The 26,093-nt window shown below is 35.0% G+C and overlaps 3 protein-coding genes across 3 annotated transcripts; 2 read left to right on the plus strand and 1 right to left on the minus strand.

Moving 5' to 3' along the window:
• Positions 1-1,841: 1,841 nt before the first annotated feature.
• Positions 1,842-3,750, minus strand: LOC100377395 (guanine nucleotide-binding protein subunit beta-like protein 1). Its single transcript, XM_002739713.3, has one exon. It carries the CDS (start codon positions 3,635-3,637, stop codon positions 2,675-2,677), a length of 963 nt encoding a protein of 320 aa, XP_002739759.1. The 5' UTR covers positions 3,638-3,750; the 3' UTR covers positions 1,842-2,674.
• A 69-nt stretch (positions 3,751-3,819) lies between these two features.
• LOC102808976 (uncharacterized) lies at positions 3,820-12,075 on the plus strand. Its single transcript, XM_006822722.3, has 4 exons — positions 3,820-3,910; positions 5,415-5,499; positions 7,499-7,558; positions 7,835-12,075. The coding sequence occupies exons 2-4, from the start codon at positions 5,417-5,419 to the stop codon at positions 8,664-8,666; spliced, it is 975 nt and encodes a 324-aa protein (XP_006822785.1). The 5' UTR covers positions 3,820-3,910; positions 5,415-5,416; the 3' UTR covers positions 8,667-12,075.
• A 975-nt stretch (positions 12,076-13,050) lies between these two features.
• LOC100376538 (lysosomal-associated transmembrane protein 4A-like) lies at positions 13,051-24,364 on the plus strand. Its single transcript, XM_002739707.4, has 7 exons — positions 13,051-13,292; positions 16,177-16,297; positions 16,823-16,899; positions 17,576-17,686; positions 20,106-20,231; positions 21,949-22,038; positions 22,445-24,364. Exons 1-7 carry the CDS (start codon positions 13,197-13,199, stop codon positions 22,523-22,525), a joined length of 702 nt encoding a protein of 233 aa, XP_002739753.1. The 5' UTR covers positions 13,051-13,196; the 3' UTR covers positions 22,526-24,364.
• The last annotated feature ends 1,729 nt before the right edge of the window (positions 24,365-26,093 follow it).

Here is a 26,093-nt window from a genome sequence, read left to right on the forward strand (position 1 = left end):
AAAACTCGCGGTACAATGCAAAGCCACTTCAGATAAAATTTTTTAACACGTATTCCCGAGACATCATGCACTAAAGAAAAAAACCCAGAAATAATGAAAACATCTAAAACACAGCCGTATGGAATATATTTTCCATGAAACTGCAATTCTACTCGTAGCTTGTTTTAGGTGGCAATTTTTCAGGTTTTTCAATTTTGTGAGTGAATGCAGAGATGTTCAACTTCAACTTCAAAGCTGCGTTGCAGCAAACTGCGAGCAAAGAAGATGATCACCAACCTTGCAAAAGCAATAAATCATTCCCAATCACTGTGCGGGATATGATATTCTTGGATAATAGTATTATATTCCACCGTAAAGTACAATAACGAAGTACAAATTGACTGACCTCACTCAAAATAACACACACGCTGCGGAGAGAAAATTTTGCAATTTTTGCAATGCTAATTTCAAGCCTATCTATAAAATGTAATAAGAATTCACGTGGAATTTGAATCTCTCAAACTGAAAATGTTAACAAAAAATGGGAAACACGCTTCTTGAGTGTGCGAATACACAATGATGTTCTGTCATCCTGGCTGTCCACTCAGCAGAACCATGGAACTATAGTTCCATGGCAGAACGTACGTCACCGGGAAAACAGATTTGGAATCTAATTAGGCTTTAATCATATTTTGTATTAACTGAAATTTCCACTTTGACTTGCAGTGCCATCACGTATCCAACTTCGAACAATGCTGCAATTGTGTATTCCTTTTTATTAGTGGATACTGTATACTGCCATCATCGGCCTTGTTGAGAGGTTTTACAAGCTCACTATTTAATCCTGATGGATAACTTGTCTCTAAAAATCGTAATTTATTTTGGTTAAACACATTTCATTTATAATAAACAGCCTTATTATATTCTAAATAATTTGTCAATGCAATTTTCAAAGGCTTTATCATGACAGTTCTCTATTCAAGTTGTTGGGTCCGATTAGCTTTAATTTAATCAAAATACGACTAAGCTTAGTGTATTTAATAACCAGTCTGCATCCCATCTCATACAGCTTTTGCTGACACGTTTTTTTGTATCTGATCACACACATCCTTCCAATATATGAAAAATTCTATCTGGAAATTCCAAGATCACTCCATGATGTAAGCGTGCCTTCCGTATTATGTAGGCTGCCCTCTATGGCCTGATATCCAATCAGTACCATAGTGAAGTAAAAAGGCATCAAAATCAAGGTATCACTTGCTTGTTTTTTCTCTGTATCTTAACATGAAAATCATATCAATTAGAGACAGCATCAAATTAGTTTTAATTGTAAAAAATGTATGTATGTATTTATTACCACCTCGGTGTAAAAATCACCGTGTTCCTATGCATATATATGTTGTAAATGAACATATATATATATATATAGGAATAGTCTGCTGCATGATTTTTATGATTGATATATTGCTGTATTACTGTGTTGCTATTCTGTGGTTTTACATTCAAAGAAATGCATAAACAATGTATATGTGACATATAATAATGTATTTTATGTTGGGTGTATGTTACAAAAATTTAGGGTTGGGTTTTACCATAAAATGTAAAAATAAAAACTATGATTTTTTTTAATGTAATTTTGAACTCTTCTTGCTCAAAAAATTGTAGGCTGAGCCCAATTTTTTTTTTCATTTTTGGTATCCTGACATTAAAGGACAGAGGTTGTCACGCCGCATCGTGTTCAATATGGGACTCATAGCGACGTATACAACCCATGTAAAATACATTGTTTGTTTACATGAAATTCGAACACGCACTGCGCGACGACCGCTTTAACTCATAATAATGAAAACAAGCAAAAAATGTAATCTTCAATTCGATCAATCCTCCTCAACTACAGAAAACGTGTTTTTATTGAAGTTCTTTTATGTTTTTTTTAACAGTCTCAAGTTCATTGCAATATGACACTTGACCTACAATTCTCAATATCTTGAATACAATTGTGTACAACTTTTGAGCATTTTCTGTTTCCTGCATTGCATCATGGGAAAGATTGACACACGAGACACTTGCATCAAATGAAGAACAGATATACAGTACATACTTCCAGATCATTAGACACTCAGATTAGCTTAAATAATAAAAGTTAGAAAGGCAATTTGGTTTTGGTCTCATCACTAACAAATTATTTAATTAAAGCAAACATCTAAATTTACATGTGCTGTACGTCACTTATCGAACATGATGCAGCATGACAACTGTAGTGCTTTAAAGGGCGGTAGTCGTCACGCCACGTCCTGTTCGATATGGGACTCATAGCAACGTATACAACGCGTGTAAAATACATTGTTCATTTACATGAAATTCGAACACGCACTGTGCAACGACCACCACGCTTTAACTTTCTAAAACTAATTTTGTTCAAAATATCAAATTTCAGTTTAGTGTTGACCATTATTTTAGCATTTTCATTATGCAGTGGTGAATATACAACCGTTTTCAGATGTACACATTTTTGTATGTGCCTAAAATACCAGTTATCACGTTACATTGCATTCACAAAAGAAACATATACAGCACACATATAATATGGACATAATCCAAACAAGTGCCGTAATATGACTGTGAAGCTAACTAACATGAACAACATTATAAAAATAACAAGAAATGTTCAGTTATCCATACTTCATCGTCATAGTTACAAATCATTGTAAATGGACCAAAAACTGATATGTTTGTCCTTGGAGCCAGCTGCCAGCAATCCAGGATATCCTTGCAGTGTGGAGAACGCAAGACAATGTACAGTGTCTCTATGGTAACACAACACTGCTAGAGGTTTCAATTTTTTAAAACTAAAAATCCTGATTCTAGAATCCCATCCTGCAGTTGCTAAAATTCTGTCATCATCTCGAATATTAACGTCTGATATCCCAGCGTTAGTTAGAGTCAATTTGGTTTCACATTTTATTTCCATAGCCTCGTTCACAAACCATGATGATAGCTTGTCATCCGCAGAACCAGATACACCCCGCCGCTGAGAAATGGAATAGTCCAATCCCATCACTGACTCATTATGAACTTTGACACGATTGAGAATTTTTACCATAGATATATCCCACAATGCAATGCTCCCATCTTCATAACCAGCAAGTAGGCATGGTCTATCTTCGGATGAGGAGACAAACTTCATCCTCATTACCATACCTAGCGCTCTTGCGCCCTCTATGGGTACTAATGATGAGATTTTTTCAGCTGTCTCAAATTTATAAATGTCAACTACAGAGGGCTCCTTCCCAGGAACAGCCAGCATATTGGCTTTCTTTGAAAAGGTACACTGGCAAAATCCTGCAGCATCGTAAGAAAAGGTTGAGATAACATCACAGTGACCTTTCGACAAATCCCAGCATTTTATTCTACAGTCTCGCCCTTGACTGATGAATTTACCATTGTCAATCATATTAGCCCATAAAATACCATTCCCATCATGCACTTCGACAGTAGATTGAAGTCTTCTCGTCTGTAGATTCCATAATTGTACTAATCCATTTCCACAGCCTGATAGAATGAATGGTTCTGTAGAACTGCCTGAACAAAACTGCAGAGTATTAATAGGGCCATCGGAGCCTCTCAGTACAAATAGTGGATCGGGTGACGTTCCCATGGTAATCAGACTGACCAAATAGCCAGTATTGTTTTACCTTTACCACACTTGACCTTAGGAGCATGTTTTAGATGGAATCATTGGAGGTGTTGTCCCTTTAGTCCTCGATTAGTCACTAGTCGTGACTAGTTGTTAGGTGCGCCATCTACGGCAACAAACATTTATTATTGCGTCAATATTACCCACAAATCCTTGCATACCACAGCAAAATGGCGTCCACGCGGTGTACGGAAGTCGATTTATTCTTTTTAAATTTGAAATAACCCCCGTTCGGTAGGTAATCCTTTTGATATTTAAGTCGTAAGTTCCAGTTGTTGACTTGCTGTAATGAGTCCACTAAATGAGTATCGTCGCCGATGCCAAATTCAACATCATTCATTCAATAGTACTCGTTTTTTGTGTTGTTGATTCATCCTGACGTTGGAATCACAATGATTCAACGTATTACTATTATAACGGATCTCACTGTACTATTCGGATGATCTCCAAAACAGTGTTCCCTACACTGGAAGGAAGACTGCCAGCGGGACAGAAGACACACGAATTCGTGTGATTAATCTGTAATAGCCCCACAACAAAGCCCAGTCCGAAAACAATAGTCTGTGAACAACAACAATATTTTAAGATTGCGCCAGTGAATCTTGTTTGTTTTTGAAGGCCGAAAAGGACTATCGTGGTCGCAAAAGGTCGCGTACACAATGAACGTCCATACTCACATTCACACCGCGAAGACGTGATGTGCAAGTACATATATGTAAGGAAAGGTGGAAGTTACTGGTTCAACAGGTTTTAATTTGTTTTGAAAAACAATTACTATGCAAGTCGATTTTTCTCACTACAACGAAGAGGCAATCCACAACAAAATTAATTTTGATTATATTTCGCTGTATATCGACACTTTTCATTAAACCTGTTCCTAGCAAAATCTGTTGTCACAAATAGACAGTTCAGGATCGTTTTAGGATAAGTCGGTGTAGTATTATTACACGTTTAAGCTTCAATGTGGCAGGATTAATATCTACACACATAGTTCTTGATGTTGAAGATTTATTATTGTTTTAAACCACAGTCCCTCATTTGAGGGACTGTGTTTAAACACACCTAGATTGCGACAACATAGCCCTGTATTATCCAGCGATGTTCTAAACACCAATGTTCGTGGCAGGTGAATGTGTTGTCCACAACAAAATTAATTTTGATTATATTTCGCTGTATATCGACACTTTTCATTAAACCTGTTCCTAGCAAAATCTGTTGTCACAAATAGACAGTTCAGGATCGTTTTAGGATAAGTCGGTGTAGTATTATTACACGTTTAAGCTTCAATGTGGCAGGATTAATATCTACACACGTAGTTCTTGATGTTAAAGATTTATTATTGTTTTAAACCACAGTCCCTCATTTGAGGGACTGTGTTTAAACACACCTAGATTGCGACAACATAGCCCTGTATTGTCCAGCGATGTTCTAAACACCAATGTTCGTGGCAGGTGAATGTGTTGTCCAAGAAAGAAACTACAAACACATGACATGCAACCAAACCATGCAGCCAACAAGATATTATTCAGGGTTGCTTATGAATCACAAATGTTGCTTCCCAAACTCCCAATATTAATGAGGGATGTACTAATCAGAGTCGTTGTTTTAAACTTGTCCATTGAAGTTCTTTGTACTATGCTACATTGTTCCTTGTTATTTACATATTTTATAGTCACTCTGAGTCACCGAGTCACAGTCAGTATTATTCATCACATTGCAATATTTCTTAACCACACAGTTATGGCAATGGCAACTACAGAAAATGCTGTTGAAGACTATGAACTCCGCTCATTGTTCAAGAGACTAAAAGTTGACCCGGAAAGGTAAGTACATTGAAAATAGCATAGGACTAATTTTTTTTAATAATATAATATGTTAATTATTATATCACAAAAAATATAGGGTTCTACCCAGAGTTATTTTTAATTCACTGTTGAAAAATACATGTGAACAAATTAATTAACCTGGTGTCTACCAAAATTAGTTCAGCTTGCAGAAAGCTGGTCCTTGAAATAAGACACTTGTGAACAGGGGTTAAAGGCTCAATTTAGTCGCAATGGCGATTGTTTCTTAGATAGTGACTATGCTAATAAGTGTTATTGACCCAGTGTTCTCCACGATGGGTTTTAACAGGGGACCTGTTTAAATCGTTATCACCCTGTGATATTACCTGTGCACTTGGTCTCTGACAAAAATTGTTTACAATACAGGCTATCACACATGTGTTCCCAAGATGACCTGCCATGCTAAGTGTGACTTCACGCGTCACCAGAAAATGACGGATAACTGTTTCATTGTTTTAAGGTGTACTGTGAAAATTCCGGCATTGTTATTGTAGCAGATGATAATACTTGCGTTCACGCACAGCTCCTTAGCATGGGCTAAGAGGTTAAATTCCTTAGCCCGTGCTAAGAAAACGCACAGGCTAAGGAATGCTAAGTACGGGTTAAATCTGATCCGAATTTATGACGCGGTCTAGACCTTAGCATGGGCTAACGAAGTATGCGCGAACGCTTAGCCCAGGGCTAAGCCCCCTCTGGGGCAACCTTTGGGTGTGAAAATTGTCCCATGTTCGTATAACGACACTATTCCACCAGTCATTACTCCGCACTCACTTCCACACTAATCGGGTCACTGTAGTAGAGTGTACAGCAGCTCCAATCGTAGACAAAATAAATTTGGTTTGCTGTCTATGACATGCATTAATAAAACGCTGTATTCTGTTACGCCCGTTGTATACTGTTTATGTGTATCCAAATAAGTGGTCCGTCTTCTCTCGCGTTCCTGTGCACGTCGCTTCAAAATTAGAACGAAACATGCCAGCAGCAGAAATAGAACCTCGCACGTGTCATCCATTTTTCATTCGTAAATAGCGGCTTACCAAAGGTCACCGACTAATGGCACCCCTTAGCATGTGCTAATATGCTAGATAAGCCTAATCAGCTTAAATCTTAGCCCGTACTTCGTGTAACGTGAACACAACTAATACCACCGAACAAAAAGTTGTTTTAACACACGTTCTTCTGGTTCTGTGTTCGTACAATAAATAAATAAAAACAAATGTTATTCACTGCACCACTTTCACTCTCTGGTGACATTAATTGACGGCAGTTAATTATTCAAGCTTAGTATTAGTAGCATGGAGGTTTGAAAATATAAGGTAGAAGCCTACTCATAAATTAAAAAACCCAGAATTTATTCATTTTGTGACATTTGTCAAATTATAAACATTTATATGTTCGTTCAAGCAAGCATTCGTGTGGACTACTTGATGACCGGCAATGTCTGTGATGGTACGTCGGCTGCATTGGTCGTTTATCGGTCATGATTTTAAGTGCATGGCTGCCCTTGTTTCGCTCGGCGGTGACGATGTTGCCGCTACAAGTCACAGCGTGAACTTGGTTTTAACCATAGACCTTATGTTTTAACGAATGGTTCTACCGATATTGATTTCATATATTTGACGTCACCCTGGCAGTAAAAATATAGTTCGGTAATACACTTTTCTAGGCCACAAATATTTTAATCGTGTTAAAAAATTGCAACTTCTTGTTCGGTGGTGTTATCCCATAAAAAATGCTCCAAAATGACCACTTTTATTATTTTGCATATATTTTCTTCCTTCATAATAACGTTAAATATGAATGATGTGTGTGTGAATCGTTACACAACAATTTTTAAATGATTTACTGTGATCAATTTTTGTTTTCATGTTTAATTGGTATTTAACCATGTATAAACCACATTGTAATTTACTACATTGTACTATATGCACCAAGACGAGGAGGTTGTTATATATCATTAATTGTTGTTCCTCAATAGACCCAGAATGAACTCTCGGCAAAGAACAAGAAAAAACAACTGCCAAGGAGATTGGTACCGGTATGTATTTAATGGGTCTGTGGTTAGGTAGATGCAAATTAATATTGAACATTGGTTTCCTTAGTGAATACATGTTCCTAAATTTAAAAAAAAAAGTACCCAAGACTGTGATATTTTCTCCTGCTTTGTCTTATAAAGCAAGTATCATATATATACATACTAATGTCCAGTGCTAAGGAGGGGAAATATAATGATTGCCAGTGCCATTTCTGAAGACAATTTTAAAACCTTGCGTCCTTTCCATATGTCACTTACTTTTTTCCTTTTTCTTCTCAGGAGCAAGTTTTTAAAATCATCAAAGCACTGTAGACGAATATCCAATAATGAACCGCCTATGCTTCAAAAGAAAATTGGTAGTTGGAAGTCTGTGGCCTGGCATCGAACTCATAATCCAAGATCAGAACCATACAAAGTGAACAATAATTCTGACCTGGATAAGTTTGATTCAAACGCTGAGAGTTGCACCAGTGGAGAGGTTCATATTAACAGAACAAACGTTAAGCTTAGTTTGCTTTCTATGAGTGAATGCGGACGCATGTTACATGGAAGGACAGCTATTAAGAATGAACCTATCATCTGTGGCTCTAAGTTGAAACCACACCGAAGTAGAAGACATCTAACAAACAATGCATTTTGTCAACTGCCAACTATTGAAGAAGATCGCTGTCAAGAAGAGGCTGCAACCGCTTCAATAAACCAAGAGAATAATGAGCTTACTCTCCCTGCGCATTTTAGCAAAATTGTCAATTTCAATTCGTTTGACAACTTAGCAAAATGCAGGGATAACAAGACTTCTGAGGACTTACATCGGAAGAAGAAACGTTGCTCTGACGGGAGCGAGAGTCTGTCCAAAGAAAGGAATTATAGTAAAGTTCCTAAATATAATTTCACTGATTATAGAACAGAATGCGAATCTAAAATATCACAATTTGGTGGCAAGAAAGACGCTAAGTCAAAACATTTTCCACAGCAGTCTGATACATGGAGTTGCGCGCAAGAAGCACGATTCGCTGATGATACCTCTATGGAAGACTTAGCAGGATATTTTGAAAATTTAGTTTACATCCCCAAAAAAATGTCCCCCATGGCGGAAATGATGTACACTTAGTCCTCATTGGCTGAATTTTATCAAGATATACAGCAGTTATACGTTACACATTGTCTCAGGATTGCTTTATACAACACGTCACATGACCTAATTATCATATCCTCCTACAGTTTACGCTCTTTGTAGCTGCATCTCTTTGACTTGGCTATCGTCAAAAACATAATTATGAATATAGGCTGGCGTATGTATCAGTACTGATTTTGCAGCCAACAACTTAATCGGAAATGAATACGCAAGAATTCTGAATCAAATTTCTTTTCTGCAAAGTCTGATCACGCCTGAGAAATTGTATAAATATGTAAATTTTACTGATTAGGTTCTGATGCAATTACTGCTCTGTGTCTATAATAATCCAGTACACAATACAGGCAGTTGTTGATGCAATTACTGCTCTGTGTCTATAATAATCCAGTACACAATACAGGCAGTTGTTGATGCAATTACTGCTCTGTGTCTATAATAATCCAGTACACAATACAGGCAGTTGTTGATGCACTTCAATTACTGATATGCTTCAGGTGGTGATGCGGTGATACAATACACTGGCAGATCATATAAATTTGACGATGATCACTGACAGTGTTCTCGCAGGAAACGTTCCTCACAGATCTGCCAGTTTGCAGTTAATTACCTCTATTGTATTCGTTGTTACGGTAATTGTACTTGAATTATTTATCCATAAGTGTGCACTATAGAGGCCCAATTCTATGTATTCAGTGAAGAACATGGATTTATTTCAATGGTAAGATACTCAGTGTTATTTTTCTAAACACTAACAGGATTTTTGTAACACTGACGTATCACAGCACGATGTACGATCTGTTAAGGCAGCCTTTCCGAATATTATTTGTACAGCAAATGCGTCATTTAGGACTGAATAGATTGAAGTTATATACATGCTATTGTGAGATGCATTTGTATATACTGGGTCAATACTGTATTTACTCCATTAGTAGCGCATGTAACAAGTGCTTCTATTGGATTGATGTGCTTTTAATGGGGCAAATTACGGTATGCCCAATGTCAATGACCTTTCAATAGTTATGTACCTAATATCGTTAAAATCCTGACGTACTGTAATCCGTGACATATTAGCTACCTGAATAGGGTTCTCCCCAGAAAAACAGCATAGAGTATCGAATAATTAACATAACAATACCATATTTTAATTAACTATTGTATTCATTGTTATGCTAAATATACTCTATTGTTATACTAAATTGGTTCTATTGTTCATCCAAAATTAAACAGTTGGAAACCCCTACTCTATAATGCCCTGGGAAGAACCTTGCTGAAATATTGATAATGGTTGCTTAGATGTTACCGGTACTGTCTAGAAATAGCTATGTGAATTTTTTGTAAAATTTTGCGAAATTAAATTTGGGTAAAGTGTTATTTTTATGCTGATCATGCATCTATTTTCCTAACATGACTGTCATTCACGTCGTGTTTACAGATGCATACTTGTATATACAATGAATTACAATTTACAGTTGTGAAAATTGACAACTCCAGTCACAAAGTGTATTCTTTTTTGTTTTCAAAATACCCAAGCATCATGGGCACCATGCTTGAATGGCCTGAGAGACAAACACTGCAGCCACTTGACAAGATTGTTTAATTCGCCAATGCAGCTTAAAACTATTATGGTTGTAGCAATTATTGAAATAATGAAAGTAAACTGCAGATACTGGAGAATCTCATGTGACCAATCCAGGCTACTAATCGCAAAACTTTATCCAGTGTTTTTTTTTTATTCATACGTCAACCCACCTTGAGTATTTTCAACTCGTTTAGCCTTTTCACCATCAGACTTACCTAAATTTTTCTGAACATTTTTCTTATATTCTTCATTATTTCTGGAAATGAATAGGAAACTGGTGGTGAAAAGGTTGAGTAAATAGTATTCTACATGAAATATTTACAGGTCATGGTAAACTGGTTTTCAAATGACTCAAATAAAAAAAAAAAATTAGTTCTGTTTGGTTTAAAATGGTGTCACTAGAGAATGTTGTATTCAGTACTTGAACTACAGTACTTGGCTAAATTTTTTTTTTCTTCAGAAATTGTAATTATGAAGTTTTAATAATCTGATCAGATAAGTTGCTATTTATCTCCCTCACAATATGTACGAACACCCGTTTGGATATCAAAAGTTTCACTATTTTTGAAAAAAAAAATAATGAAAAAAAATGTTTTTAAATATGAAAATAGTGAATTATTGAATTCCATGACCATTCTACATAACAAACCTGCAATTTCAATTCAAGCACCCTGTCTTCATTTTAAATTCAAATACCTAAATTCTGGTGTTTTCACTGCACTCTGTGTATCCCTCATGAGAATGCTTGTGTCCAGGAGCATCAGCTTGTTGGAATAGAAAATGCCAAAGTTGAACAAATATTGCTGGCATTTCAGAGAAATATTGCATGGGAAATTGATAACAAATAGCGGTTTACTGCTCAGTTTATTTTGTTGTTCACTGTCAGACTTTCAGAATGATATCAAAAGTGTCAATTTGATCTATTTATGAATAATCTCAGAGTTCCACTTTAGTGGGTTGTGGTTGCAGTGATTCATTATGCAAATGTATACAATGCATGTGAAATTTGATCACTAGCTGCACGACTATGATGACAACGAAGAGTGCAACAACTACTCAATTATGACTTTATATGTGTAGCTTCACTCTGGTGGTCAGTATCATTTACTGCACCCTGAAAACAACTCAATCTATACTTGAAGCAATACCGGGTACTTCAGTTATCGCTGACAAGAAACTGGTTATCTATGACAGATGGTGGCAGTAACATGGCTATGTTCAAGCTCAGACAACTAATAAATTATTAGTTGTGTGAGGATAAAGCGGGGGAGTCGTCACATGTGCATGCTTCAGATGGCCATAGCGTGTCATTGTTTACAAACAAGCATCTACTCATAAACCTTTGCATTTTTAGCGTGTGTTATCGGCGCTTGGGACTCAATTCCACTGTGTGCGCAGGTGACGACCCTCTCGCTTTAAGTAAATATATTCACCCCATATTCTACATGTAATTTAATTATTATTTCCACAAATACTAAGAAGCACCTGTTACTTTAAAGCATTTATGGGTGAAAACACTGAAATAATTTTTGTACACACACTGACCACAAATATATTTACTAGTTTAACGCCGACTTCTGGTGATTCTAAAAGACTACAATTGTTCTGTAGGAGTTGCAGATTTGCTTTTCTTTGCTGTTAATCATAGAAATAGCAAGCCAGTATTCAGGAATTATTTTGACCTACCTAGGTGGTCTTTTCATAATTTTAATATTATGTAGATTGTCTCATTTTGTTTACCCTTATCTGTAAAAAAAATGTTTAAATAAATTAACATCTACTTTGATTCACTAGATGTGTACCTGATTTCTTGTTGTCCTTTGTCATAATTGTCTACTGGATTCAGCTGGGTAACTAACACATACTTCAAAGTGAGCAATGCTCCAACAATATGGCATTGATTCCTGCTCATCTGTAGGACTAGTATAACTATAATCCTGCTTAGTTATACTAATTTATGGTGCTCTAGTTTAGATATACAACATGTTTTTTGTCAATCGCATCATTTCGCAACATAACTATGTACCCGTATGTCAACCACAGTTGCATGTAGTCTGAGTGGCCGTTTTCAGTTGTGCTTGTTTACTGATGGTACATTAGAAGAAAAAAATTGCCAAAGCGTTCTCGCAGTTAAAATTGCATAACAGTGGTGTTTAAATGCATAGAGTGATACAATGTAAATCAGAAAAAAGAAACTGGAAAGAAAATGTTCTCATACGGAGGAAGTTAAAAGATTGCACCACGAGATTCAAATTGAAAACCTTTATTCTGTTTCAAGAAAAAAATTTGCGAGGATTCCTTATCTGATTTGGTGAGCAAAATGTGACTCACCAAATTTTGCACACCACATATCCAACCTCACATTTTTATTTTATAGTCTATATATTGATCATTGGATGGTACCTCACAGATTTTCAAAGTGAAATGTAACCTTGCGAGGAGATAAACAACGTACGTCGCATATATTTATAATGTTACTAGTAATTTTATGTATATCTGAATCGGGAATTCTCTATGACATGGTACATTTGATTCTAAAAATAAACTGGTCACCTGACCAACTACTATTGCACGACCATTTCCAGATGTATCAATCCCCTTTGTTAAAGTAATTCTCATAACGTATTCCGAAATATGACCATTTTCACTTTGCATTATAAAATCACATTTCAAAATATTTATATGAGAAAATTATCAGTAACATCCAATAATTCTATTTTTACAAACCAGTTTTATATTTATTGATAACAATGCGGAAGGATATAGATAAAGTAGTTCTTGTAAAGGAAACAAAACCTTTTTCTGGCTTTGCGATTGTTGAACGGTTGTTGGAATTGTACCTATTTTACTGTGATAATTATCTTGAATTTATCAAGGTTTTGTAAGAACAGACTACATATATTGCGATTCTATTTGAATACCTCAAAATGGGTGTCGTTATGCAGAGAAGGCAGAACGACCCGACATGCTGCTTATTCCTCCATGTTCGAACTGGGACGATTTTTATAGGAATGTTCCATTTGGTAAGTGTGCATCAACTATTATCAACATCTACTCGACTTTTAACGAGCATTGTCACTACAAATTATGGAAATACAGTTTTGTTGTTGTTTCCACTGTAGAACAATTGCGTTTGGGTGATTTGTTATAAGAATACGTGGTATTAAAAATCCAAGATGGCGGACACGTAACAAAAACAAACATCGAAAATGGTACATAATATTAATAATAATATTTATTCGCCTTTGGACCGGAAATGCTTACAAGTCAATTAAAAAAAATAACAAAATTTTCAGTTGATTGTCTCATAATTTGAATTAAACTTTGCCTTACAATGGATAAATGAAAAAAATCAAAACTTCAATAATTTATTTTGTATGCATATTTATTAATATTTTTATCAATAACCTCATATAAATACAACATGCGTCATCACAAATAAAAATTGGACTAGTGATGTGTTGCAGCAGGCCGGCTGTTGCCATGCACAATATACATACGTAATCCTGCCAGAGTGATTCATTTGATGTTTTATTCACAGTGTGGATTTAGTCTACCTGGGACCATGGTTACTAAAAAAGACGGTTAGGAAACGAACCATGTTCTTTTCATTGGATGCGTGTCGCGGGTAAACATTTGAAACAAAAGACGTACTAATCTGTGATAAATCATTAATATAAAATGTAGACAGGAAATCACGCAAACATGATGTCATTTTTCCCCAGAGTTCATTGCAATCAACAACTGCACGCCATTTTATTGTGTCTCTGTCGATACTTTCAGTAATACTAAAGTGTAAGTTGTTCCAGTGAATCCTGACAAAACCTGTCGCTCGGTTTAATACAAATTTGCCTTGGTCGTATGGCATTTTCGTTTCTAAATAACAAGATCGGCAGAAAACTGAAATAAAAAAACCAACAAAACATGATCAGAAAAAAATCAAGTGAATGACACAAAAATGAAACAAAATGGTGGGTCTTGAAATCTCAAGCAATAGAGGGCGGCGTACACAGCACGACACGCATCCTTGAGGGATTAGGCAGATTCACATCTTTTAACAATAGCGTTTTCTAACCGTCTTTTTTAGTAACCGTGCTGGGACTGAATGATAGCATTACAGTGCATGGTACATATAAAACAAACAAGTTTTCTCGTTTACAAGATCTTACTGAAATTAAAACAGACATTATTTCCTGTTGAGCATTGTGAAACTAATTAAGTGTGGTCAATATGCATGTAGATCAAACAGTGTTTTCTTTGATTGTTCCCAATTCATCGAACGACATCATTAATAATTAATCACATTACATCATGCTTAATAATGTAATTTGTGAACTAGCTGTAATATTGTTGAATGCATTTATTAATCTGATTAAAATTAGCAGTTATGTGTACTCAGTTGCTTTCAATTACATTACTTACTCAATTAGTAGCATGTACTTATGCAAATGAAAGAGCTGTATCTACATAATTATATTTTAATAATCAGTTGCATATTGAGTACAATTTTTGGATCTTGTGAACTTCTATTTCAAGCACTTTAAGTTCTAGTACTGGTAACTGTGTTTCAAGCCATTGTTCTTTCTCCATTCTGGTGATACATTATTGGCAATATTTAACATTACAGTCTGATGCTTAGTCACTGTAGCCATTATTTTAAATACTAAGTAAATAACCTGTTTTCAGACAGTCTAGAAAATTATACAAATGTATCGTCCTTTAGAAAACATTCAGTTTGCCGTAGGATCAACAGAAAAATAAAACAAATGCATCGCTTAGTAGTAAATGATCACTGTAGCGAAATCCGGTCATGCTGCGTTCCACAGTTACGGTTATTACTCAGTAGTAATTATAATAACGTACAAAAAATTAAATGCAAGTAAAATTCAACTTAAATTTCATTGTAAGCGAATGATTCTGGTGGCATGTAAATGCTTGATGTGATACCATATCTGCCATGCTTCTTGCTTGTGTTCTTTGACCTAATGGGTCAAGTCGTTAGTAAGCAATCAAAATGCTGGATGATGCCAACGTGATCAAATTACCATAGCTCAAATAATGTATGTTGATGTATGAATGCAACATGGAAGAGATTTGCAGATGTTTGCGATCATTTGGCTTTGATTGTGGTGGGGAAATGGCATAATTTTTTTTTTTTTCAAATCAAGAAATTAGTTATTTTTGGAAAGTTAAACTGAGCATTTAAAGAATAATTTAACATTGTTTACTGTAATAACAGCTCATTTGAAACAGAACATTTTCGCGTAGTTTTAATTTTGTGTTTATGGACTGTGATTCGCTAAATTAAAAACCACGCGAATATTTTCTACTTCTACAGTAGACCAAAAAGACATGTTTCAAGAGATTATAGACTGATTTCCTAAAATTTGTTAGAAACAAAACTAATTTTTTTGCATAAAAGCCAATCTTACAGTAGCAGTGAGGGACTTCTGTGATTGTATCTATCGCTACTAACCGGTAACCGATAGTAGATCCACCGGCGCCCAATTCACGATCATTACTTGCCAAAATTTCAACTTTGTCTGGCGCTTAATTGGGGTGTAAAATACGATGTTTTATGACACTGGCACCTAATTGAAGGTGACGCTTAACTGAACACAAATACGGTAGTTTGATTTGGTCTGAACATAGTGTGAAAATCATACCAATCAAGGTATTTTTTTTATTTGGTACGGGGTTTCCTTACAAGGAAAATTCTGCAAAAGTGACATGTAGCAACTGCTACTAACATTGCACATCCTCAATTAAAAAAAATATTGTTCATAGAATCATTAAAAGACTACCTTGTTGGACCATAGACTTAGACTGGCATTCATATAAATATGATACAAGGTATTCATTTCTTCCAATTTTAATTCTAAAGCATCTGTGCGTGTTTTTTTCAAGGTAATGCAAATGATAGCCATGGTATTTATCGGCTATATGATTGTGTTTTTTGGTTCATCAGAAGTTGAAGTTGACGTAGAGGTTGATGTATTCAATGATCTGGAGTATAAGAAGACAACATGTGAGTCATTTTTTTTATTTAGATTTCATCAGCTTTGGCCATATAAATGTATGTCTCCATTATTTTGAATGAGTATATTGTGAGCATTTTCTGAATGAGTAAATCTGCCTGAGCCCTGCTGCTGTCGACCACTTGTGACAACGGGGAATGTACAAGCTGATTGTCACTCTTTGACATGCTGATGAAGATTGTATCATCAAAATATTTCAAAATATGCATGCATTTGAGTTGAGAGGGCACCCATTTTCAAATCAGAATTTGATAAAAATTACCTGGCATTATATTGGAAATATTGGAAATAATGAAAGGCACCAAGGTTAGACTCGTTAGTCTTCAAGGCAATTGTCTTTGATACATCCGTGAAGTTCAAGCCCTTAAGTTATAATTAATAATGGTCGTATATATATATTTTGACTTGCATTTTGGACTGACACTGGGGAAAAATTGTTTGTGGGTCATCTTAGCTTTTAATTAATTAATATCTATCTTTTGTTAACTTTTGTTGCTTTTACTGTTTTATTACAGCTGACATGTCTGTTGCTTTGGTCATTACATTCTGTATGTTCATAGTGACATGTATGATGATATGTGGTGCTTTGAAGGTAAGTCTATAATTTATTCTGTATAAATACTTTGTACAAAAGACAAGTAAGATAAGAATATGTGACTTCGCTTTGTATGATCTGCAAAAACCTCTCACTGAACCATGTAAGCATCATACAGGTTGTCAATTTTGCTCACTTCATGAGAAATCTAATTCAACAGAATCCTGGAATTAAATTTAGATGCGTCTTCATAAATAAAGTATCCTTGGGTAATGAAAAGTATTTTTGATTTGTTAAACAAAACAACCTTCAGGCTAGCTTCAGTATTTCAGGATTTAATTTTTCATGGTGATCACTATAATCAGTGGGAGGTTGTTCTGCATATAATACAATTTTGGAATGCAATTTTAATATCTAGGTTTATGCAGTGATAATCAATGATGATCTCACAATAGTATCGTCATCAGATCGCAGTGGATGCTTGGAAATGTTCACTTGCGTTTACTGACATTATCCCTTTTTTTAAAACGCAAATTTCACATAGTTTATTAAATTTACAAATATAAACAGGTTGTGCAACTTACAACTGAGCAATAAGTGAACGCTTACCAGCTCGTCAGTTTATTTTAGCTGATTGCATACAAGAAATGTTCATTTGATACATTCTTTCAGTGTTTGTTGTTTTCTAAGATGTGTTAAACAAAAGATAATTCTAAGCTTTTCTTAATTGCAGCACCGTGCTGGATATTTACTGCCATTTTTCTGTCTACAACTGTTTGACTTTGTACTCTCATGTCTCACTGCAATTGGCTGGTTTACTTATTACCCTGAAAATGATGAACAGGTAATGTAGTATTATTTGTGTGAAGGCTGGGGGGAGCCATAAACATGATGCTCTTAGAATTTTCCCCAGGCTTCTAGCTTTACTGCTGCTTAGGTCTACAAATCTTGTGCTTTATGTAATTTGATAAGTAACGTGCATTGTTCTCTATAATACGAAATAGCTAGTAGGGCAGCCTAATTAGTGCTTGATGGGTGGGCCTCCCATCTAACACCCATTGTGAAGAACACTGGCAGGTCACAGGTCATATTCTACATTCATTTTGTGTCACAAACTCATCATCTGTTATGCAACAATAATGAGTTTTGAACAATGAGCCACTACAGTTAAGTTTATTGAAAGGGTTTATACCGTACTCATTTGACTTAGCTCACAAAATCGTGTCAAGCACCCTACTCGAAAAATTGGCCAATTCTTTTAATTTTTTGAAATGAGTTGCATCATTGATTTCCATGACACATTTACAATGACAAAACAAAAATTATCAAAAAAATATGTGCCTTATTATTTACATACCGTCAGAATTCAGTGTAAAATTATTACGGTCTGTGGGAAAACGATCAAAGTCGAGAGATTCATAATTATCTTTGTTAAAAGTTTTTGATTGTACACAATCTCAATACAATTTTTATTTGACCTGCAACACCATCCTTTGACCTGATGGGTCAAGTCTGTTATTAACCAATCAAAATGCAGCATTGTAACAACATAATTCTCCGGGAAGGCATTCTGGTAACGCAATGCAGAAGTGAACAAAAGATTTTGAAGTACAATCTGTACCGGCATGATTTTTCTTTAAAAACTTGGAATTAGCAATTTTTAAAAGGTGCAGTAAAAATGGAATAAAGTATTTACTGAAGGTAAAGGCTTCAACTGGTCAAGTTTAGTTTACGAACTGTTACCGGGGTCTACGCATTCATGTGATATTCATGACGATCAAAATCCATGCTCTTTTACATAAATTTGATTACAGGTATTGGGGAGAAATGTCTAGACAGTCCAAACATGATCCCGAAAACAGAAAATCCCCCAAAGTCGGAGGGGGGTGCTAGGTGAAGCATGGAGTCGGATGAGTATAGGGTAGTTGTGCTTTTCAAGGCAAAAATCTTAACACTCAAATTATTTATTAATTTATTTTGTCAGGAACAAATGATATTCATATTGAACAGGGATCTGTTTTGTCAGATGTGGGGTCTGGTTATGAAAAAAGATTTTTGACTCCCATGTGCGGAGCACATAATGGGAGTCTTTGCAGTTAGTGTGTCTGTGTGTGTGTGTGTGTGTCCGACTGTTCCACTGCTATCTCAAGAACCATACATCGGTTTTTGATGAAACTTGGTGCATAGATGCTCTGGGCCAATGCGCAGATTTGGTTAGATTTTGGTGAAAATCCATGCTCGTTAATTACCTAATTTGCATGATAATTAGCTAATTTTTAGCTGTTCTATGACTGTTCCACTGATATCTAAAGAACCAGTCATTGGATTTTGATGAAACTTGGTACATAGATGCTCTGAACATATGCGCAGATTTGATTAGTTTTTGGTAAAAATCCGTGCATATTAATTACCTAATTTGCATAATTAATTTTCAGCTTTTCTCCTGATATCTAAAGTACTAATCATCACATTTCAATGAATCTAGAATTATGCAGAGACCTAATTAGTTTCGGTAAATATTTGTGCATATTAATCACCTAATTTGCATAATTAACCAATTTCCAACTTTCACACTATCTCAGGTACTAAACATCACATATCAATGAATGTTTGTACATGGATGCTGTAGGACAATAGACAGACCTGGATAATTGTGGGTTAAAATCTGTACATATTAATTACCTAATTTGCATAATTAATCAATTTTAAGCTTTCACACTGATATCTAAAGTACTAATTTCCATTTTAATGAAACTTAGTACAAAGATGCTCTAGGACAATGTACAAACCTAATTAGTTTGGGGAAAAATATGTTCATAATAATTCATAATTTTTTGGTTCTAATCACATTTCAATTAAACTTGGAAACATAGATTTTCTGTTACATTGCGCAGGCCTCATTAGTTTTACACTCAAATCTGTTCATATTAATTTTCTGATTTGCATAATTAGTTTTCAGCTAAGTAATTTCGAATTATATTTAATGTGTCTCCAATACTCTCAGCACATGGGAGTTCTTTCTAAGCTTTCTTTGATTAGAAACAGCATCTACAAGTACATTTTTGGCACAGTTGCCTTTATTTTTTAGTTAAATGGCAAACGGTGCTCAAAACATCTAAACTTTATTTCTTGATTTCAGAGAACCACAGTTCTAAAAATGTCTCTTGTAACCTTAGTTCACACATGGACATCCTATGTATTTGTTTGTGGACATTGTTGTGTAAATATTTCATGATTGTTTATTGCTTGTTTATTTAACACAGAGCTTCCCAAACAATATTGACTGGTTCAAATACAACAATCAAATGAAACTGGAGGATTATGGCATTGATGGTCAGTGGACTATTCTTATTTTCCTTATCCTGTTCCTGGGAATTATGACAGTGAAGGTGAGATTGATACACCACATGGTGATATATCCTCTCCACAACATTTTATGTAACATAAATAGTGAAATGGATAACTGTTGTGGTATTTTTGAGTACCTCTTAAAATGATCCTTTCTGTACAAGAAAAAACGGAGCAACAGCATTGCAACATATAAACACTGTTTTGCTAGCAATATTGCAATACTGCTTCTCAAGAGAAGAAAAAAGCAGGAAAAAAAGAAATCGCTACTGATGTTTACACATACATCTGTAACCCCAGACTTGCTGGTGTTTTTGCCCAGTGAATTCACCATTTAACTAATGGGAAAGCACTGCTCAGCTGAGTTTGCCTAGGCTTGGCATGCTAAAAATAACAAAAGAAAAAATTTAGAGAAATAAAAATACCTTATTTCCCAGTCAACATGTAAAATCAAGGAAAGTAAAATGTGGGCTTATACCCGAGGACCACCTCAATAAAAATTTGCTTCTTTTGGTTCAAGAACAAAGCACTTTTTACACACATATTATAATAAATGTTGACACCCGGTTGAAAGACCCTGGGCCTATAGCTGGGGATGCCTTCAACTTGTTAAATGTCTAAGAATATAGGGGCATACCCAGGGAGGGGCCTTATGACTGGGGAAGTACAGTGATACAAACATGATTGCCATGCCCCTCATTGATCTTACACCAAAAGTAAATGAGATGTTCCCAACTTGAATATTGGTGCGATCAGAGCAAAGTACTTCATAGCCTTTTCAACAAGAACATGGAAATGATCCAGTTTATGATTAAATATGGCGTAGATGAAAATGCAACATGCAGAGTTGATGAAGTAGATATTTCTAAAATCGTAGTCTTGCCTTCCTAGTTTTTTAGTGAAATGCACAACTTTTTATGCCGGACAGCACCGGTGTGTCAATCAACCTATTAATGACCAATTCAAAATATACATCTACCGTATTTTTGTTGTATTGCACTAAATGAACTGGCAATAAAAATTGTAATCGAACATTATACCAAAACAAAAAATGAAACTGAGCAATTAATCGGAATGGGCTATTCTCTAACCTTTTGGTTTGGTTTTAGTTGGCCTATATAAATTGTCAGTAGATCTTCAAGGGATTTTCTTTGAATTTCCTATGTCACATTTTATGTAAATGTTATCAAAAAAAGCGCCCGTTAACTTGTTCAATACTTTTTCACTGAATTTAATAACAAATATCTACTAGAGCTGATAGCTCCTTTTTACCATATTAAAGGGACTATTACAGTATTAATAAAGGCTAAACCATTCAGCAAAATAGTGATTTGCATTTGTGATTTCTAACAATTAAACTGATCTAATCAGGCTGGTATGAAAATTTTGTTGAAGTTCATGATAAATAAATTATCAGTAGTGTTGGCAAGAATAAACCCATAGCTTGATGTGTATAAAAGAAAAATGGTCATCAGATACCGTGTAGTGTAAATTTCAGTGCATGGTGTTATATCTGGCCAAAGTGCTCTGGGAAATCATACATTTTATTTTTGATTGTATACAGTTATGCATATATGTAGAATACGATCTAGATCTACAGTTCAAAAAAGTTAGTCCTTAAGGATTTTGGAAATAACCCCCCCCCCCCCCTCCTTTGAAAAAAAAATTACGCAACTATTTTGGAAAAATAAAATTGTAATCATGTTTGAGTGCCGACAATATACACTTACCAATATATTATCACTTGCATGTATCTAGGCTTACTTCATATCCTGTGTATGGGCCTGTTACAAGTATATTGTCTGCCGTGATGCAGTCCAAATGACTGGCACTTCTGAAGATACTGAGGTAAGTTATAACCCCACATAGTTGCAATCAAAATCTACAATTGCTTTCAAAATCAAATATGATTGAGATAAAGACAAAGAAAAGATACTTAACAATACAATCACATACAATAAAAGTAAAAATGATACATTAAATTATAAAAGTGTACATAAACTGGGATTCAAATTTAGCAGGGATCTTGGATGCAGGATCAACCTGGAACTTTGCCTTCAAAACGACACGTGCGGCAAGCAAAACTTACAATTATGAATTCATATTGCTACTGGGACATTTAATACAATTTCAAATGTGATCCTAACAAAAAATCTCAGTAACACTGATACAAATGCAGAATGGATGGACGTTTATCATGGTTTGGATTATGCAACTCAAGTAAACATGATTATTATTATTTCTTGCTTTACAGGCTTTACTTGCACCTCCGGCCTATGCCACTGTTGTTAAACTGCCCCCAGATGTTCCAACACCCCCACCATACCAACCATAAGTGATGTCGGAGAAAAAAAGCTGAAAAGCAGGCATTGAACGCCTGAATGATATTTACAAGATTACTGGCTTAAGATCTGGTGGCATGGATAGGAAATGGGATTCAATAAATATATTTTAACACATTTATGAAGTTTTTGGTAAAAGGTTGTTTCACTATAAAACCATACAGCGATATGTTACTGTGATGGTTTATTCTAAAATTGTATGAAGAAGACAGGGTTGATGTTTTTGTGATTATCTAGCACTTACTGCCATCACCAGATGGCGCTATTTTTACTTCTGGGAATTGCTGTAAGGCATGTGATACTATAATCTCATTAATTATTCACTAGATTATATTTTTCGCTGCTAACTGAAATCTGCTATAATAATCCCGTGTATCAGTGCACTGTTCTCTTGCTGTGAATTAAACTATGAAAATTAATGCTTTGACAGTATTTGTTGAAAAGCAGGGAAAACATTTATTCCATGCACTTAAATATGTATATGATAAATTGCACTTCTTCATGACAAAAATCTTTTTATGTAATCCATTATTGACACCATATTTGCTGTATTAGTAACTTGTATGCTCGCCAATAGATCATTTTGTTGTGTATATGCATAATTGCCTCTCTAATAGAACAAATATGGTAATTGTTGTAAAATCTACTCCTGCAATTTTTACAAAAAAAAATGCTTTATATGAAGCTTTCTGTTGGCTTGTAGTCAAAGAAATATGGTGTGGATGCACTTAACGAATTCTTGGCATTTATTGAATATGAATTTGCAGTCTTAAGTACAATAGTTTAATATTTTATTGTCAGTAAACACCAGTCTGTGTAATGTTTGTATAAAGCATTAAGAGCTCAGGTTAATGAGCATTGTGTAATTGGTCATGATGAAAACTCAGTTGAAGACTTTCTGAATCTGGCATTGTAATTTTTAAAATCTGAAAGTAGTGATTTGTACGAGACTTTTGAATTTCATATGTGTATACAAGGCATGAACTTCACATAGACATCCAGGGTAATTTCTTTTGCAGTAGCGCACAATTATGTTGGTATATTAAGCAGTGTGCAAGTTATCTGATAACACCTGCATGTGAATCTGGCATTGTAATTTTTAAAATCTGAAAGTAGTGATTTGTACGAGACTTTTGAATTTCATATGTGTATACAAGGCATGAACTTCACATAGACATCCAGGGTAATTTCTTTTGCAGTAGCGCACAATTATGTTGGTATATTAAGCAGTGTGCAAGTTATCATCTGATAACACCTGCATGTAATAAGTACAGGGTTTCAATTATGGCAATTGCTTGATCAATATTATAATTATTTTGCACTGCCTTAACATTACAATTTGTGTCTTGTACTTTCATTGTTGGTGCATTCTTTGTACTTATACAAAATAAACATGATGTAGGATTTGTGTTAAATACATGTACTGTCCCAATTAGACATCAAATTGTGCAAACCAATTTTGTGACTGATTTAGTTGGAATGGCTTAATTTATATTTTATCACCGATTTACGATTCGTGTTAAATACATGTACTGTCCCAATTAGACATCAAATTGTGCAAACCAATTTTGTGACTGATTTAGTTGGAATGACTTAATTTCAATTATATTACCGATAGTAGATCTTGAACATTTATATTCTTGTATATGGATGTTGTATTTCTGATTAAACTGATAACTTTATTGTTGCATGTCTACAAAAATTATTGGTTAGATTCATATCCCTTCATGTTGGGGAGTAAAAGTTTTGGGTAAGCTGGGATTTGAAAAAAAAAAAAAACATTGTAAAGGCAGGTTATTTCTGTAATAAAGTATTATGTAACTTGTATGCAATGCTTGGATCAGCTGCTTCAAATTTCATTGAAAATTAGAACAGGTACTGTTGTATGCTTCTATTGTGATATACTGTGGAATACTTTATTTTCGCTTGGAATTAATATTCCCTGAAGGAATTGATTCAGTGAAACTATCCAGCGAATATACCTTTTTTTTCCTATATTTTACATTGAACTTGTCAAAAATCAGTGAAAATAAATTCCATACAAAACACCAAAAATGTCTATTAAGCAAAAATTAAATCTAGCTAAAATAAAAGTATTTTACAGTAGGATATATGCTAGTGTGCTCTGGAACGTTACCAGGCCAAATTTATATTAGTCCTTATTCATTTTTGCTCTTTGCAGGCACATTTGATTATAGCGCCCTCTATATGACAAACAGACAAACGTTTTTTTCTGAGCCTGTAATTTAGACAGGAAGATTACAAATCAAGCAGCATCACAGGGGTTCAGATTTTGCATTGCGACCATCATTGAAGGATTATTAAACTTGAATGCACTTAGACATGCTTTGACCAATTTGGTTCAAACATGATCAATGAATGCACTAGAACAGAAGACAGCATATCCTCGAGGGCGGCAACCCTCACGGTGAAAACAAAGGCCAAAAACTCGCAGAAAACGGTACTTGGGGATGGTTGTTGAGACTCCCCTGAACAATGTAACAAGATTGGCCCTACGTGTGTAACATATACAAATTTAGTTCAGGATTACTTCAAAGTTGAGTTTGTGTTGTTTTCTCAAATTTTCACCGGCTCGACCGGTGTCATCAAAAGTATCATGCAAGGATTTACTGAGCTTACAAATTTGATTTGCACCCATGGAGCGTTTCATTCAGCTTTCTTAGCAATTTTTTTGTTTGGCATTTCAATGAAATTAGAACATTGCTCCAGCTGGCGCTCTTGTTTATTAGTCACTCCAGTTAATTCAAGTGTAAATAATTGAAGATAATTTCCATAATCCCCAGAGGTATCATGCACCTTTAACAAATTAGACAAGGTGATATAATGGGTGTGGTGTGCAATTTTGTTTTAGGTTCAAATGTCCTCCAACTTTTCTGACACAAATTTTGTTTTACTTGTCACCAAGGCAAACAATTTTTAAAACTAGCGCCGAAGGCGCATATTAGTTTTTATGTTTATATAAGAGATTGCATACTTACCTTTGGTTAATGAAATTTTAATTTCATAAACAAATGGGATAATTGCCAATTATCATATAATACTGGTTAAATAAAATCAAAATAACAGTGGATAGCTCCCGTAGGGGGCGTCCTTCCCCTGTCATCTGATTTGCATACTTCCAGATCTTTTTGACCACGATATTGATTCGTAGCTATTTATCTGGGGTGGTTTTGGGTGGGAAGGTAAGTATGCAATCTCTTATATAAACATAAAAACTAATATGCGCCTTCGGCGCTAGTTTTAAAAGTTTATTACAGAGTATTGCATACTAACCCCTTTGGTTAATGAAATTTTAATTTCATAAACAAATGGGACAGATTACCAGAGAATATCTCTTGGCAGATAAATACTACCCCACCTGATTATGGAATTGAAAAAATTCCATCCCCCCAACTGTATAACTCCCGCTAACTGAATAATTCTTGCAGTTGCGGAAAGTTACATGCCCTATTGTTTCGTTACAACTTGGCCTGTCACTAGGTAGCCTAACGAGTGTAGGCCCTGTGACTCGGCCGCTAGGTCTTTCAGGTAATAAGAGAG

The sequence above is a fragment of the Saccoglossus kowalevskii genome, chromosome 18 (genome assembly GCF_978046115.1).
Source record: "Saccoglossus kowalevskii chromosome 18, keSacKowa6.1, whole genome shotgun sequence".
NCBI classification, from domain to species: domain Eukaryota; kingdom Metazoa; phylum Hemichordata; class Enteropneusta; family Harrimaniidae; genus Saccoglossus; species Saccoglossus kowalevskii.